The 15,502-nt window shown below is 53.1% G+C and overlaps 5 protein-coding genes across 5 annotated transcripts; 2 read left to right on the forward strand and 3 right to left on the reverse strand.

The window, feature by feature from the left end:
- Positions 1-2,226: 2,226 nt before the first annotated feature.
- Positions 2,227-3,191, reverse strand: J4E88_003301 (uncharacterized protein; the record flags this gene model as incomplete). Its single annotated transcript, XM_049396954.1, has 4 exons — positions 2,227-2,634; positions 2,678-2,821; positions 2,916-2,944; positions 3,041-3,191. 4 exons carry the CDS (start codon positions 3,189-3,191, stop codon positions 2,227-2,229), a joined length of 732 nt encoding a protein of 243 aa, XP_049257296.1.
- A 3,324-nt stretch (positions 3,192-6,515) lies between these two features.
- J4E88_003302 (uncharacterized protein) lies at positions 6,516-7,938 on the forward strand (the record flags this gene model as incomplete). The annotated part of the gene is made up of 3 exons (XM_049396955.1): positions 6,516-6,584; positions 6,632-7,181; positions 7,229-7,938. The coding sequence occupies 3 exons, from the start codon at positions 6,516-6,518 to the stop codon at positions 7,936-7,938; spliced, it is 1,329 nt and encodes a 442-aa protein (XP_049257297.1).
- A 3,976-nt stretch (positions 7,939-11,914) lies between these two features.
- Positions 11,915-12,802, forward strand: J4E88_003303 (uncharacterized protein; the record flags this gene model as incomplete). The annotated part of the gene is made up of 1 exon (XM_049396956.1): positions 11,915-12,802. The coding sequence occupies one exon, from the start codon at positions 11,915-11,917 to the stop codon at positions 12,800-12,802; it is 888 nt and encodes a 295-aa protein (XP_049257298.1).
- A 221-nt stretch (positions 12,803-13,023) lies between these two features.
- Positions 13,024-13,944, reverse strand: J4E88_003304 (uncharacterized protein; the record flags this gene model as incomplete). Its single annotated transcript, XM_049396957.1, has 1 exon — positions 13,024-13,944. One exon carries the CDS (start codon positions 13,942-13,944, stop codon positions 13,024-13,026), a length of 921 nt encoding a protein of 306 aa, XP_049257299.1.
- Positions 13,945-14,315: 371 nt separating this feature from the next.
- On the reverse strand, positions 14,316-15,197 carry J4E88_003305 (uncharacterized protein; the record flags this gene model as incomplete). Its single annotated transcript, XM_049396958.1, has 1 exon — positions 14,316-15,197. The coding sequence occupies one exon, from the start codon at positions 15,195-15,197 to the stop codon at positions 14,316-14,318; it is 882 nt and encodes a 293-aa protein (XP_049257300.1).
- Positions 15,198-15,502: the final 305 nt, after the last annotated feature.

A 15,502-nucleotide genomic window follows, 5' to 3' on the forward strand; every position in this document is an offset into this window, starting at 1 on the left:
AAACAGGTCGGCGCATGGGACATCCTTGTTCTTGCCGCAGCGCATATCTCTTCGTCGTCCTCGATCGTCAAGAATTTGCTGCAAGATTGGTGGGCAGACTATGAAACGAATGTGAAGGCGATAGTCATCGCTCCATAGGCTTTCCTTCCGAATGCGAAGTCTGACGCAGCGGCTTTGCCGCCAGCGGATATACCTGGAATGTCGGGCTACCTTACTCCGAAGGTCTCGCAGACAAAGATCGTCGAGTTCCTTGCTGCGGAGAATCCAGATCTGTTCGCGTGTGAATCCTGGAATGGCGGATACGGGTGTCTACCGAGGCAGTGGTACTGATCCGCCGTTATTGCCCATGGACTCTGATAAGTGTGTATCAGAGAGGGCGAGGCCAAATGCTAACTACTCCGCAGCAGAGCACAGCGCAAACTTCCTAGTTTGACTGTCGCAATCAAAGCTGAGTGTGCAGCAATAATTACGTGATATTTGATATCCTCCCCGACTCCATGCATGTCAACACAAGTTTGTGGGTTGACAGATGTTACCTAGGGACTGGGGCTCCAAAAGGAGCAGATGCATGTCGATGAGACATGCGGGATCAAGAAAACGGAATCGAGCCACAAGGACTAACGAAGCCGTGCACCCGGCTAAGAGGGAATCTACCGCACAAGGCAAGTAGACGCGCCCAAAGTGGATGTGATCCCAGGAGCTACAGTGAAGAGCTCAGCACTGGGGCTCCAAAAGGAGTGTGAAGAAAACGGAGTCGAGCCACAAGGACTAACGAAACCGCGCAACCGTCTAGAGAGGGAATCTACCCGCATGGCAAGTAGACGCACCCAAAGGGATTGTGAGCCCAGACGTGCTACAGCGTAGAGCACAGTACCGGGGCGCTACAGTTAAGAGCGACGAGGTGTTTACAAGTAAACGTGACCAACGAACAAAGCGCCGACTGTCACATCATCAGGATATGTGACAGAGACGAAATTTTCGCGGCGAGGAGCAAAGGAGCGACGGGCAAAAAGTTGTATATATCGAGCAGACGCTAACAGACGCATGGACCATGTAGCAAACAACCAGCGATGAGTGATGAGTCCGAAAGCGCCCTCACCAATACTCATCTAACTCGTGCAAGGAAATGATTGGACACCCTAGAACCTACAATAACATAGAAAGGTGCAAAGTATGTGACCTAACGTCAACGTAGGCTCTTGGGTGTTTAGTTTTTTCCTTGAGTGAGATGCATCCGCCTGTCTTGTTACTGCTGCCTTCGACCTCGTGCGGCATCCTCTTGTCGTTTTGCACCTCCTCGACTCCTGTAAGCAGACCTGTAGTTATGAGGCATAACATAGAGGACTCAACGCAGGTCGACAACCGCAGTTCATGCTAGTCCTGTCACGTGCCTGCAGCCACCTGAATCTATATTCATCTTCCCAAGACCCAAAGCCAACTTCCGAGATCAACCAAGAGCTACTCCCCGCCTCCCCTCCCGCGTAAACCAACCACCACACCCATCCAACCATCTCCCTATCCCCTAGGCCTCCAAATCACCTGACCACCTCTTCGCCAGCCGCCCCGCCAAGCCCCTCCAGTGCCACACCAAGCCCCCAAGCTCCAACGGCGCAACCGCCATAACCAACAAGTGCCTAACTCTTTCGCACCAACAACCCCAACAAAACAACGACTTTTCAGTGTTGACTCAGCCCCAACGGCCGTCGACGCTCAAGCCACAGCTGTTGCGAGTCAAACTACGAGTCCAGTTATATGACATCATCGACCGCATCGACCGGAAGGAGCGATCCACGGGAGCTGCTTCCTCCGATTCCGAAGCATGGAAGGGACACACGTGGACCAGCCAACGACTAGCCTTAGCAGGGAAGGAGCGAACATCACAGGGTACGCAACCAAGTTTGCGAAAGTCTAACGAGTCCAAAGTTTGAGGACACGAGGCCAGGGAAATTTGACAAGTTGATCTTGAGCGTCATGAGCGATAGCATTTCGTGATTAGTTATCTGCGTGTTCGTATACGAGATCTACGGATTCGCGTCGTTCTGTGTGTGACCACAATCTCCGTCTCGTAATAGAGAACATCCTCATTTCAATGTGGATAGTCATGCATAGTGAGAAACACCCAAGTCCTTAACGCCGTTATGCGGTATCCAACAGTTTCTCCCGGAGCATTGATACAACTCTTCGGTGTTGGATCCCCCGCAATTCATAATTCATCCTCTACATGTATCACCGTGCCTCCGCGGCAACCTCTGCCGCTGGCTTCGGCATAGGCTTGAGCTCTGAGCCTGCCCCGCTCTCAGCGCGCTTCCGGCCTGTGAGGGAGAAGTGATGGCTCGAGCTAGGTCGCTCTTCCGTCTTGTCGGTGTTGTTGTTATCGCCAAAGCGCGAGAAGATGCTACGCTTCTTTGGCTGCGGCTTCGGCTCATCGTTCAGGCCCACCTCCTCGAACCCCTCCTCGGGCACTTGTTCGTGGCTTTCGCTGTGGCGGGGTTGTTGCATCGAGGAGCGCGGTGTGGCGCGCGAACGGCGGACGTCGAGCGAACGTCTGGTGTCTACGGAGCGGCGCGCATCGAGCGACTGGCGGGGGTATGTCTCGTGGACATTGTCTTGGATGGGAGAGCGCGCGGATATATCCTGTACTGATTAGCGGGGTCTTGCCACTGGTCGCATAACATACAAATGACCGCCTGTAGGAGTCGAAGCTCTCGCGCGAGATGCTAAACGGCTCATTCTCGGCGAGCAGACTGCGGTGATTTGAAGATGTGGTCGAGATGTTAGACTTGGAGTGCCAGAAGGTGGGCTTCTCTTGCTGAGGGCTCGGCTGTCGCAACGTCAATCAATGTCTCACGCGATGACATGCGCGCGTGTCGCTGCCCCTCCTGCATCCACAATCACATGGGCTTGACATTGCTTACCGGTAGATACACGCCGCTGTCGTTTATTTCTATCACATGGTAAGCGCCCACTCAGCCGATGCAGTGATGCCGCCCCGGGAACATGCTCATGTTTGAGCCCCAGGCGCATTCGCAGGAAATCTCACCACTCAACTTGTATTCGACAGGGTCCTTGACCTGCACGGGTGCGGCGCCCGAAACAGCTGTGCTCTTGAAACCGTTCTCCGGCGCGCTCCGCTGGGCCTCATCGACGGCCTCAGGCACACCCGCGCGACGAAAGGGATTGCGGATAGGCATGGTGGTAGGGCGCTAGGGATCAAACAAGGCGGTACGAGAACAGAGTGGGGAGTTTCAGTAGGCTGGTGTAGATTGAAAAGGCGAAGAGGAATGGTAGGTCGCGGCTGAGATCATGACTTCTGCGCGGCGCCAATCGGGCAGGAACCAATTGCCCTAATGTGGCATCGCCTCGGCACCTACCAAGTCCCGATTCAACCTTGGAATGTCCTCGTGTGAGAGGTTGGCGCAAAACCAAAGACGTCATGTCGCAGACGCGCAGACTTGATTGACTGTTGTCTGTAGAGATTTCATCAGCTGTCGAACCAGGCACGCTCTGGGGTGTAGATCAGACTAATCCCTGCATAAATACGACGGAAGTCAGGTACCAGAGAGCCCCTCAGTTCACCACAGCCGCGCTTCAAAACAGCTTGTTTGCACCTCACACAGGCTGACCTGCGTTATCGCGACTAGAGAACTGCTCACCGGCGGTATCCCTACCTTTGCGCTGGCACGAACATTCGCTACGGCACCTTGCGCTAGGTGGATGTGATGCGGTGATGAGGCAACTCATCTAAATCAGGCTGCGACGGGAGGTTGCGCCTCATATCCGAAACATTGGAAGATCTTCGCGGTTAAAGACGATGGTTTCTGTGCCTCAGCCATCAGCCTCTGCACGATCCGAAGTTCGCACGGCCGACTCCACTGCTGTCGGCCCCTCTTTACTCGATCTGTGACCGGGGTAATATGTGCGGAACATGAGGCTGTGCCCATGTAAGCAAGGTCGGCAACGTTCGAGATCCCGGCGAAGTTACATGAGATATTTCGAGTGTAAACACTGCAGGCGATCCATGTGATGGAATGGTACCTGCGAACTCTCGAGACGGACCTACCGCGGTAAGTAGGGTCTGGTGCTTTGAGTCTCCCCGACAACACTTTGTAGTGTTTTGAGATGCCGTTTGCCCTGGCTACGAATACTACGGGTACTTGCTAACGGTAGCCGCATGGGAAGAAGGAATTCGCCGTACATGAACCACTTGAAGATGCCGTATCCGCGACACTGGGTCGGAAGATCAGCGTACGGTAGTCAGGTCAACTCAGCCTTGGTGAAGTGTAGGAATGTAGTCGCATTCATGCCTTTTGTTCAGCAATGTCGCGCTAGATACAGATAGTGTTAGTAGCTACCTGTTGGTCAGTGGACAGCTCAACGCAAGGCTGCGTCGAGGCTGGACTGCTGCAAAGCAAACACGCATGCGGCAAACATCCCCACCGACGCTTGTCGAAGTGCATGGAGCAGATGCCAATCATGCCTTGCAGCTTCCCCTCACCTTGATCACCACTGCGGCCTAGTTGCAGCACAAAGCTCGTTCACTTGTGCGGTTGTGGTGAGGAGCACCCAATCTTATACGAGCGCGATTATAATGCCCAGAAACTGGAAAGCGCCGGCGCATTATTTGAAGTTTTCGGATCATGAGATGGCATGGGTACGAAGGATTCGTGGATACGAGGACTAGGGTTGAGTCAATAATTTCGCGGCTTACTTTGCAGCACTAAATCGCCTTGTGCATCGTTTGCCTTGGCTGAGGCACCAAGACGGAATCACCATCATCGTCTCGTCATGATCCAATTTTCTAGAACGAGAAGTGGCTTCCGACGACTTGTGGCTGAACGCCGAGAGAAAAAAATGGAACCGACCGAGGGGCCAACTTTGAGTACAGCCAACACGTTCACCATGGCAAGGGCTTTCGTTGGGTAATTGTGTAGAGATGATGCTTTTTGAAGATACTGAAAAGAACAGTTAGTATGACTAACGACCGTGTGTGATCAGTGCGCACTGGCGAGTAATAGTAGATTCCGCGCTCGCCTAGACAATCGATACAGTCCCGGCATGGTGGCGAGCGACGAGATGATCCCAAAGCGTGCGCTGGAGAAAAGAATTTGGAACCGGCCGGGAGCGGTGTGCTGGGAGTGACCGTTACACCAGAGTAGATGCGGTGCGCCGTGCCCTCAAAGAAAGCAAGGACGTGCCCCGCTCCCATCCAGGTCTGTGAGATACCATCATGGTGGAGAAGCGAAAACCCATCTGGTGGATCGATGCGTGAGATGAACCTTGAAGAGTGCCAAGCAGCGACGAATAGCGGAAGGCCCTGGGCAAGAAAGTGGGAAGACCGTCTCATCCAACGACCGCGGCATGCCAAAGCCGCCAGCCCGCCCGCCCCAAAATTGGACGCCCACTTAGCAATGCGTGTAGTGGCTGAAGACGCTTCTGTTGTGTGAAAGCGATCGTGCGGTGCAGTTGTGACGACAGCCTCGTGTTTCAGACGCAGGGAATGGCAAGACGGTCGCATCCGACTCAGAACGGAAGATCACTCAACCTGAGGAGGAATAATACGACACGATATTGAGCTGGTGTCTCGAAACACTCGGAGCAGTCCATAGAGGGTAATTCGTCATCCGTCTACAAGCGCGCACACCCCTGGGGCCTTCCCTTTTAGCTTACCAGCATCGCTCGGATTCATCGTGGTTCCCAGCGGCTGACTTCCGCCATCAACGTCGACGATATTCTTACGTCGATATAGACCCCATTCTCATGTTACACCCACCCGGGCCTCAAACACGTGCGGCGTCGTGGCTCGCGATGGGCTCGCGATGCTCCTGGCGCCCGAGAGGTTAGGGCTGTGACTCTGCTTCGTATAGCTCCACATACCGTGGCCGATCACTCAAACAGTCAACGTACCACATCGTCGCTTTGCTATTTCAGTCTACATCCCGCACCGTGTCGCGAGACCCCTGCAAGCGCCCCTGCCTAACTTAGCGCTCGAACAGGGTAGCGCCTGCCCTAGACAACCCAGCCAACTTTTCACCACCGTGCCGTGTTGTTTCTCAAGCGGGTCCGAGAGTTGAATGATCTCCAGTCCAGCCGCTGCATGCAATATAATAAATCCTTTCCCAACCCGTCTCTCGCTCCCTGTGCCTTCCGCCCCCGACTCGCTCCCCGTACCCATCTGCGTGAATGACAGGTCTGATTCACTAGTGCCATCCACTCGACTTGCTCGACGTTTTACACTCGTTTTTACCACCCCATCAGTCCAAGGGTCGGGTCTTAAAACCCCCGCGTCGTACCAATTTCGCGCCTGAGACTCCTGTCGCTCGCTCTCGCTCACCTCTTTGTCCGGATCCATCTATCGATACCAATCTAATCAGGAACCCCCCCATTCGCTACTGCCCTACCCGTCCGCACCTTCTTCCCCGACAGGTGTCACTCACAGTGTGCCTGCCTGCATCTCATCTCCGCCCCACCTGCTATTCTTACCTTGATCTCGACATCACTCCTACTCCACCGCAAACATGGGCTTCGGATCCTCCGACGGCAATGAGTTCTTCCAAAGCTGGGCCCTATGGCAGAAGATGACTTTCGTAAGGACTTCAACCAACTGCTGACTCCGCCTGCTAACGCTGCACAGGTACTGGCCTGCGGAATTGTACTCACCATCTTCTTGGGCCTGCTCAAGCTATGGTACGACAAGAACAAGGTCCGCAAGTACAGCAAAGTGGACAAAGGCAAACGCGCAGCCACTCCGGAAATGCTCGAGGCGCAGCCAGTAACCCAGGTGACCGAGGAGACCAAGGACGAGATTCCATTCGGCATCCGCGCAATTCAGAGCGGTATTGAGGTCGATGGTGTCTGGATCTCGCGTACCAACACCCCCGTTGGCAGTAGCCGTGCTTCCATCATCAGTGAAGCCCCTCCATACGCCTCGCAGTCGCAGCTCTCGCTGCCCCGGCCAGTCGCCCAAGGTTCCAGCCGCAACAGCTCGCGCGGTCCCAGCTCTTTCGACCGCGCCGTCTCCGCTGAGCCCGTCTCAACCCAGGACTCCCGATCATCTTCTCCTGCTCGTCCCCACAACCATGAGGGCCCCCGCTGCAGCAACTGCAACCACCACGTCTCTCGCAACAGCGCCCTCAACGCCCTGGAATCCCCCTACGCTACCCGCAACTCTGGCGCTACTTCTCGTGAGTATCAGCATGCGCAATAGATTGAACTATGCTAACAGTCTTAGCTCCCCTCGGTCAACATGGACAGTCCGCAAGCAATTCCAGCCGCCGCACCAGTGACGAGTCCGACTACATGGCAGCTGGCCAGGACGTCCGCACCTACGAGTCCGCATACTTCAGGCCCAACCAACCCATTGACCCTAAGACCGACCTCGAGCTCCTCCGCAGCCATCGTCTTTCCCACGTCGCCGAGACTGGACAGCTCACTCCTCGAGTGCGCAAGCCAGGTAATAGCGGAGAGTGGGCCAGCGTGGCGGACAACCAAGTGTCCTCGGTCAATGGTGTTAACTATTTCATGCCTCAGAAGTCACCTTCTCCTCCGCTAGCTACTGTCGCCGACCAAGCTGAAGACGTATCTGCCGGACCGAGTCACGATGGCAACGCAGCGAACCAGGCAAGGCAAGCGGTTCCCCTGACCGAGTCTTACGCGCCCAACGCTCCCTACTACCCCGACACCTACGAACCCCGTGGCCCTCACCACCAATACAGCTACGATCAGGTGCCGTACGAAGTCAACACCGAGCAGAACCAGGATCGCGATGACCACGTCCTGCGCTCCGTCAACTCTGGCTTTCAGGTCCTGAAGCCGGGCACCTTCCAGCCACCCACCCCTGAGGAGGTTGAGCTCGCCGAGCGGAGAACATCAAAGAAGCTCCAGAAGAAGAGGAGGACATCCGGTGATTCGCGGAAATCAGCCTTTACCGAACAAGTCTAATTTTTCATTACGATAATGATAATTTCGCTACGGCTTCCACCTCGCCTCCACAACAACGTGCCGGCACCAACTGCATTGATGTTTTTACAGCGTTTAATTTTGTATCATCTGGCAACATCTGGGGCTTCTTCTGGGCAGTATTCTGGCACTGGGTACTTTGCATGTACGGTTTTGGAGCATGGATAGGCCCACCTACTGTTGTTTTTCTTAATTCACTCTCTCCGCCGCAACAGGTTGCTTGGCATACCAGGAACGCGAGCGGCGTTGTAGTAAACCATCATCATAATCGGGGCGTTATAGACACAAAATGGGCACACCTAACGATCGACACGTAGCATGAGTACCAGGGATTACGGGCTCATCGCATAGCATATAGTAGAATCACGAACTTCTTCTCTAATCCATTCCTTCTCAAATTTGACACGGTCTGCGCAGATCTGAGTGACTCGCTTCACCACTCTACTTACAACACACTACGGCTATAATGGCCCAAGGCGACGAAGGATTAGAGTTCTCACCCCCTGAACGCCCGTGGCTTGAATTGGCGAGGCACAGTAAGAAGCCAAGTCCTCAGTTGCCGTCCGTCGTCAGCAAAGCGCCACTCAGCTGAACAATGTGCGCTGACATCAAGAAACTAGGCAAGTAAGCCACGCCCGACGTCACATGCTGGTGATTGGACTGAATCAAACGGGGCAAAACAGACTCTGCAGCAGGCAGAGAAGAAGAAAACCAAGTCTTACTTACACGAATGAATGTATGCATGTACGTGTATGCATAGGGCTGGAAGGATGTCTCGGTAGTGGCAACTTGCGCAGCATGTACATGAAGCTACTGGATACGCGGGTTGTGAAGCCGCGGGAACTTAGGCAGCTGATTAGCCCTGGGTGGTTGTTGAATACCTGCTCTACGGTGCGGTGAACATAGGCCAGTTTGTGTGAACGCATGTTTACTTGTTTTCGCTTAATGTGATTTGATGGGGTTGACTGGAGAGGGTGAACTGGGATAGGAGAGCGTTACGTCTCACATTACGAGAAAGACGCGTGGTTCGGGAGTAATATGGCTAATGGATTTTACAGGTTTCGCTCTCCAGCTGTTCATGTTGAATCAGGACATTGAGATACGATCTCGCAATTTGTCGACAGAAGAACGCAACCAGGTTCCTGGACCGGCAAAATCGGCTCCTACCTACCGTCTGCCGTGCCCCGACCCGTGTCCCTGTTTTCCTCCTTCCTTCTTTTCTCGCGTAACTGCCTTGTTGAGTGGCGTCTTTGCTCTAGTAGGTCTTGGTACATTTCCCATTTTTCTACTCCATCTTCTTTTTTAGCGAACGTGCGTTCTTCGCTTTCGGCCCGGTTCTCATCTCATCTCTTTGATGGGGGAGATGGGAAAATGAGAGAGGGGGTCGAGCGGGATGCGGAGATTGGGGAATGTTGCAGCTTGGGGAAGTAATTACCTGGATACGAATATCGTGATAGAGCGACTGAATGGATTCGAAAAGTGGTCTCTACCCGGCCGATTTCACATGTCTAGCCAAGTCACATATTCCCATTGATTACAGACTAGCGCGATGTAGATATTTCCAATACCTCGGCTTCCACATTCTAGAACGCGTTGTCCTTGCTGAACATACATGCTGTATGCAAGGCGTAAAGTCTTCGACCGGTGAGCGGGTGAGTTACCAACTGTCGCCATTTTCCAACAACACACCCATCGCCGCGCGCTACGCCGTTACTGCCTAGGTAAGGAACCCAGACACCTAAATTAGAAACGTCGAGCCGTGTGGCGTGCATACATGCTGCGGGAGGCTTTCTCACGGTCTGTCTGGCGCAATCGATAGGGCGTTGGGTTAGCGAGAAGGCGGCAGCGGGGTTGAGTCGCGCCTTCCTATCCGCTGGTCGCGCCTGCCCAATAACCTGCTTTGTGGTGCAGCGTCCAGAGAAGCCTCATCGTCATATACGACAACGGACTTTCGAGTTCTTTTTCCCCTTACGCTGCGAATTCGCCTAATGCCCTGACATCGCGAGCATGGGTACACGTGGATTACGAGATGTAAGAGGCGGGGCGTTGTGATGCCACGCTATGGACAGAAAAAATCAAACGGGTTGTTATCCCTGAAGCTTCTACACCTGCTGCACACAACAACAAGAAGGTATAGAATTCTTTTAAACTCTTCTTCTAATAATTTAGATAGAGGAGAGTTATTCCTGCAAGGTTTTACTTCTTTTAAAACGTTGTTGTTGTAGTGTTGTAGGGTTGCGAAGTTGGGCTCGCTAGGAAGTGTTCGACCTTTTCTGTCCATGGCGTGATGCGCTGGCCCTTTACACAGGCGAGGTATCCAGGGGCAAGGTCGTAAGTACTGGTCCTGAGAGGTGTGATTGACGGTGACTTGTCACCGTCACCGTCACTGTCGCACGGAATCGGTTTCAGATGCATTGGTGCAGGATCTGTGTGCCAATCGATGTCTTGTCTCTGTAGATGAGTTTTGGGATTTGATCGGTACGGGCTCCCGCACACCGGGTCGTTGTTCCTCGAAGACTGCGAAGGATGTTCAGGACAACCCAAACGCAGCGCCTTTGACCACTCGGCCACAGCAAAATATCGCACATCGAGCAGGGAATACTCTTCGACATCTTTCCGACAGCGTAACTGCCGTCTCGATTCTTCTCAGTACCCTAGACGCTCCGGCGATCGCGCCACCATCCCCGCTTGTATCAAGATGCTTCCTTGAAAGCACAAAGGTCGGTCATACTAATACAAGATCGAGATCATCAAACACCTCGGGCTCGGCCATGAGCAGGCCTGCAGTCTACATTACGATAAAAGCAAGCAATTTAGTTGACCTAACGTCAATGTAGGCTCCGAGATGTTCAGTTTCCTCTCTAATTGGGGTGCAAGCAATCGTGAATGACATTGAAACTGCGAACCAAGCCGGCATCAGGCCGACTCTACTTTCCGTCGGTGCTGATGGATGGTTCTGCGATGCTAGAGGGATCCGTGGCTGAAAGCTACTACCCTGGAGTTCGATCTGCTTGTTTACCTGAAGTACCCGCCCAATGGGATAAGCACCAACTTCGCTGATGATCACCACGGAGTTTGGTGGATTCGGTATGATCCTAAGCTCGTTCTCAAGCTTGAGCCGGGCTTCGGCCAAGATGAGAAAGCTGATAAGCCGATTGCGGCGTGGAAGATACTGCAGGACAGTAATGATAGCTCCTTCGGCAAGAGCTACGACCGGAACCGCATCCGCCCGGACACTACGTTCCCATTACTCGAATGAGCCTGCTACGCCAGCTTTCACATTCGTCGCCAGCTAGCGACAGAGCTCGCACTATGTCTGTACTTTGGGTTAAGAATGCACGATTGCTATATACCCTCAAGATCATATTCTCTGCTTTGCAGCAGATCGTTCAGAGGCCTACATTGCCGTTAGTCTTCGTTGGAAATCATGTCATGTACTGATGTAGGCCGCAAGAAGCAACAAGACAATTGTGGAATCACACCACCCGGAAGTCTACGTTGCTCTTAGTTCTTACCTGTTATCTTATTTTGTACTATCGTAGGCCGCAAGAAGCGATAAGGTCATCGTAGAAACAGATCACCCAGAAGTCTACATCGCGTTTGGATATTTCTGGTATAGTATTATACACTGCTGTATGCGGCAAGAGGCAATGACAATGTATTAGAAGCAAATCACCTAGAAGCCTACATTGCTGTTATTTCTTTCTAGCCGCCTCGTTTAAAGACAACTGCGTCTCGGAATTCGACGTGACGTGACATACATTCCGTTAGCAGATACGGTATATCTCTACTGTATGTCTCATTGACTGCCGATTTGTCACGCTTCATTGTGCGAATGCTCCATTTGCACCTTTACCCTAGGCAGTCACGTACGTCCTTCTCGCTTCTGATTAACATCATCACAATTGCCATTCCAATTGTTTCTCATACTCGCAACACCCTACACACCCGTGCCGATATGGCCCCCAAGACCACCAAGAGGCGCAAAATGCGACCTTACGAGAGAAAGGCACTGATCATCGAACAACTGGGCTTCGGTCGGCAGCAAGCGATCAGAGACTGGCGCGCGAGCGATCTAGTGAAGCCGCACTGGGAAAGATTCAGCAAACACTTCCTGGATTCGTTTCTCTCCAAATCCGGCAAAAAGGATACAAAGTTCGTTCACGTCTACACTCGGATGATCAACGGCGAGAAGCATGGCGCGAGGACGTTCTCCGCCCGCATCAACCGACAGTACACTACCGATATCGACTGGCATGCATGGCTTTTGTATTGCCTTGTCGACCAAAACACGAAGGACAGAAATGGTTGTTTCTACGCAAAGAGGCTTGAGGAATTGGCAACATACCGATACATGTGGGACTTCATCGCTTTCGAGAAACGACAGCGCGCACGGGGCAAGGGCAAAGGCAAAGGCACTGCCAGTTCATCAAAGACCGCACCATCCTCGTCCAGACAACTAGACCTCCTCGAAGCTACCTCATCTGAGGATGCTTATGAGCATCGCCTCCATCCCGACGAAGGTGTTGCCAGCATCTTCTGGGTCAAAGGTATGCCGGAAGCCTTAGAAGATGAAGTAGCATCCATCAAAGCAACCGTCAAGGGCTTCTGTGGTTACACTGAATCTGAGTTCGAAAGAGCGGTCATGGACGCCTTTGATCTACGTAGCCACCGGCAGATTGTGGTGGAGTTGGAGGCCACAGGGGGTTTGACGTACATCGGCGCTCAGTACTTCGCGCACAGAGATGGGAAAAAGGTCATTTTCATGTTGACCACCAGGGAAGTAGCCAACGAAGAAGAGATGAAGCCAGTACCGTTGCTTCTACAAAGGGTGCGAATGAGTTAAACGTAGCTCCCGCCAATAGGCGCTTGCTCGATCCAAGCGCACTGGTGCGATGCTCCAGACACAAGTTTCACCATTAGATGATCTATCCGCGTTAGATAGGTGAACTCAATACATGAGTAGATCTAACAAACCAGTAAAGTAACACGGTATAATACACAACAAGAAATCTAGTCCTAGCCTCTTCCATCTAACAATTAAGCATCTCCGCATCGCATGCACCCTCAAAAGTCCAAAAGACTTCTCCCCGGACCAACGACCGCAGCATTGGGAACCGATAGATCCTTAGCCGGCTCAGCCTTTGGAACAGCAAACCCATACTCCGCCTCCCAATCGTCTTCGTAGTCACTCTCATCCTCTGAATCCCAATCGCTTTCCTCGCTGTTATCCTCATAATCGCGCTCACTCCAGCCATCGCTATCATCGTCCGCGTCTTCGTCCTCTTCATCCACCCAATCCGCGTCGTCCTGGTCATCGCCATCGTTCTCAAAGTCGCGTGTGGAAACCTTGACCTTACTTATGACTGGTATATCCAGAAACCTGTGAACGCTTAAATCCTCTAGCTCTCCAGTGAGCAGCTCAGTGCCAGCTGTGTAGCCTAATCCGCCTTTCTTGTCTATTTCTTTGCGCTCGAAATCGAGTTGCACAATGGCCGGTTCGCCCCAGCTGTTGGTGTGGTTGAAGCGCAGTACATGCAATGTGTCCCATAGTGGTATTGGCTTTGAGGTGATAAGCTGTTGGATGGCGTTGGCGTGGCTTCGTTTGCTATGATGCACGTATAGGGCCTCCAATCCGCTCAGCGCTGTGAGCATGGCCTCCATACGTTTGCCGTAGTTGTCGTCGATAATGCCTTCGCTCATCTTCAGGTATTTGACGGTCGACGCGTAGGTGGGATTCGAGGTTACGGTGCGTAGGAACAGATCCCAACGCGTGTTGGCAATTGTTAAGCTGATGTTCTTCGCAATGTGTACGGAGGAAATGCGATTGAGTGAGTGCGCCGTCAATGAGAGGTTGATGATATGGCGGTAGAGTGTTGGCTGTTGGCCTTCTTCAACGTCATTGACACTGGGCCGATCGGGCGCGAGGTATACGGATATTAGATGGAGGACTGGGTCCGGAAGGGACGATAGAGTAACAAGCGACATGTTTGCGGTGAGAGATGAGGTTGCGAGGTTTTTGCGACAAGTTTGCAGACTGAGGTGTTGGGTTTGGAGGGGAAAAAAAGGCGAGGTGGTGGGTATATATTGGAGAGAGACGCGTCTTGATGATGTAGACGCGCCGAAATGGCGCTAAGTTTGAGATGGCATGGCGCGTGCACCCCCTAGACAGAAGAACGCGAAATGGCGCGGTAGTGTTCCCGGGCCATGGGCGAAGTGCCGGTGATGGCAGCAGCAACAGCAAAAGTCGATATGTTGTGAATGCCGTCTCGGCACATGGAATTCTATTGCATTGCCATGATATGTTGACCCAAACGCCGCGCTATGCATGTTGAAAATCAATCACGTCATTCCCTCGCTCATAACTTGAGTTTCTTCACGGGCTTTTGTTCCGCTGTCGCGTCGTCCTTCTTCCGCTTGAAGATGCTCTGGCTCTTCATCTGACCAAGTCCGGCCTTGTTCGCTGGTGCAGCCTTTGCTTTCAAACCGAAACTGAGCTTGACAGGCGCTGCTTCCGCCTTCACCTCGGTGGCATCTGTCTTCTCCTCTCCTTGTGGTTGTTCGTCGACCGGTATTTCGACCTTCTTCTCCTCCGTTGGAGACGCTCCTTCTGCCGGCGGAGTGACCTGCTGTTGCACTGCTGCTTGTGCCGCAGCTCGTTTCGCCTCGATAGCCTTCTTGGCCTCGGCTTCTTCTTGTGCGCGCTTCGCCATCTTCTTCAACATCTTGTCTTCGCCCGCGCCGCTTCGTGCCTCAGCAGCCTCCATCTCCGCGATCTCGTTGCGCCTGTTCAAGGCCGCAACGGAAGTATCTCTCCAAGCGATCATCAAGCCGTCCTTTTCGTCTTCCTTGACATGACAGATGCCCTCGCGCCCCAGGTGTTTGGCGAACTCGGTGAGTGAACTCCACTTAGTAGCGTTCATGTGGACGTGTTCCTTGTCTCGAATATACTCGTTGTAGAACTTGTTGACACCGATCCATTTCTCGTTGTGAGCTGTCCGCAGAAGATTGACAAAATCCCTTTGGAATTCGTTGCTGAAGCCTTGAATGTACTTTTTAGGGTCCTCGCCGACGACTTGCAAGTTTCGGACATGGCCCTCGCTCTGTACGTGGCATTTGAAGCCGTTGGCGTCGCGACATTGCTTCTGGCACGGCTCACACCACCAGCGCAAGCGCTGCAAGCCCTTCGACTTCATCTTGTTGGCCACCCATTTTGTACTACCCGCTTCAGCCTTACCCATGGTTGTGGTTGTGGTTGTGGTTGTGGCGGTGTCGACGGTGATTTGGCGTAGAGGGTAATGCGGTTACGAGGACGGTCGTCGCGTATACAGTGTGAAATCACAGCGGATGTCGAGGATAGTCCCGTGTAATCGTGTGGGTTTCGTATAGGTAGCCGCGATGCGCGGGGCGGAAGGTCGTATGGTGATTGAAGATTGGCGTGAATGCGCAAGACTCGTAGGGCTGCTCAAGTGGCTGACTAAAGAGATCGCCACCCGCGGCTGCGCTAGCGCTAGACAGAATTGGGTCCACTGCGCACGAAGGTAAC

The sequence above is a fragment of the Alternaria novae-zelandiae genome (genome assembly GCF_023758075.1).
Source record: "Alternaria novae-zelandiae strain BMP 2774 chromosome Unknown scaffold_5, whole genome shotgun sequence".
NCBI classification, from domain to species: Eukaryota; Fungi; Ascomycota; class Dothideomycetes; order Pleosporales; family Pleosporaceae; genus Alternaria; species Alternaria novae-zelandiae.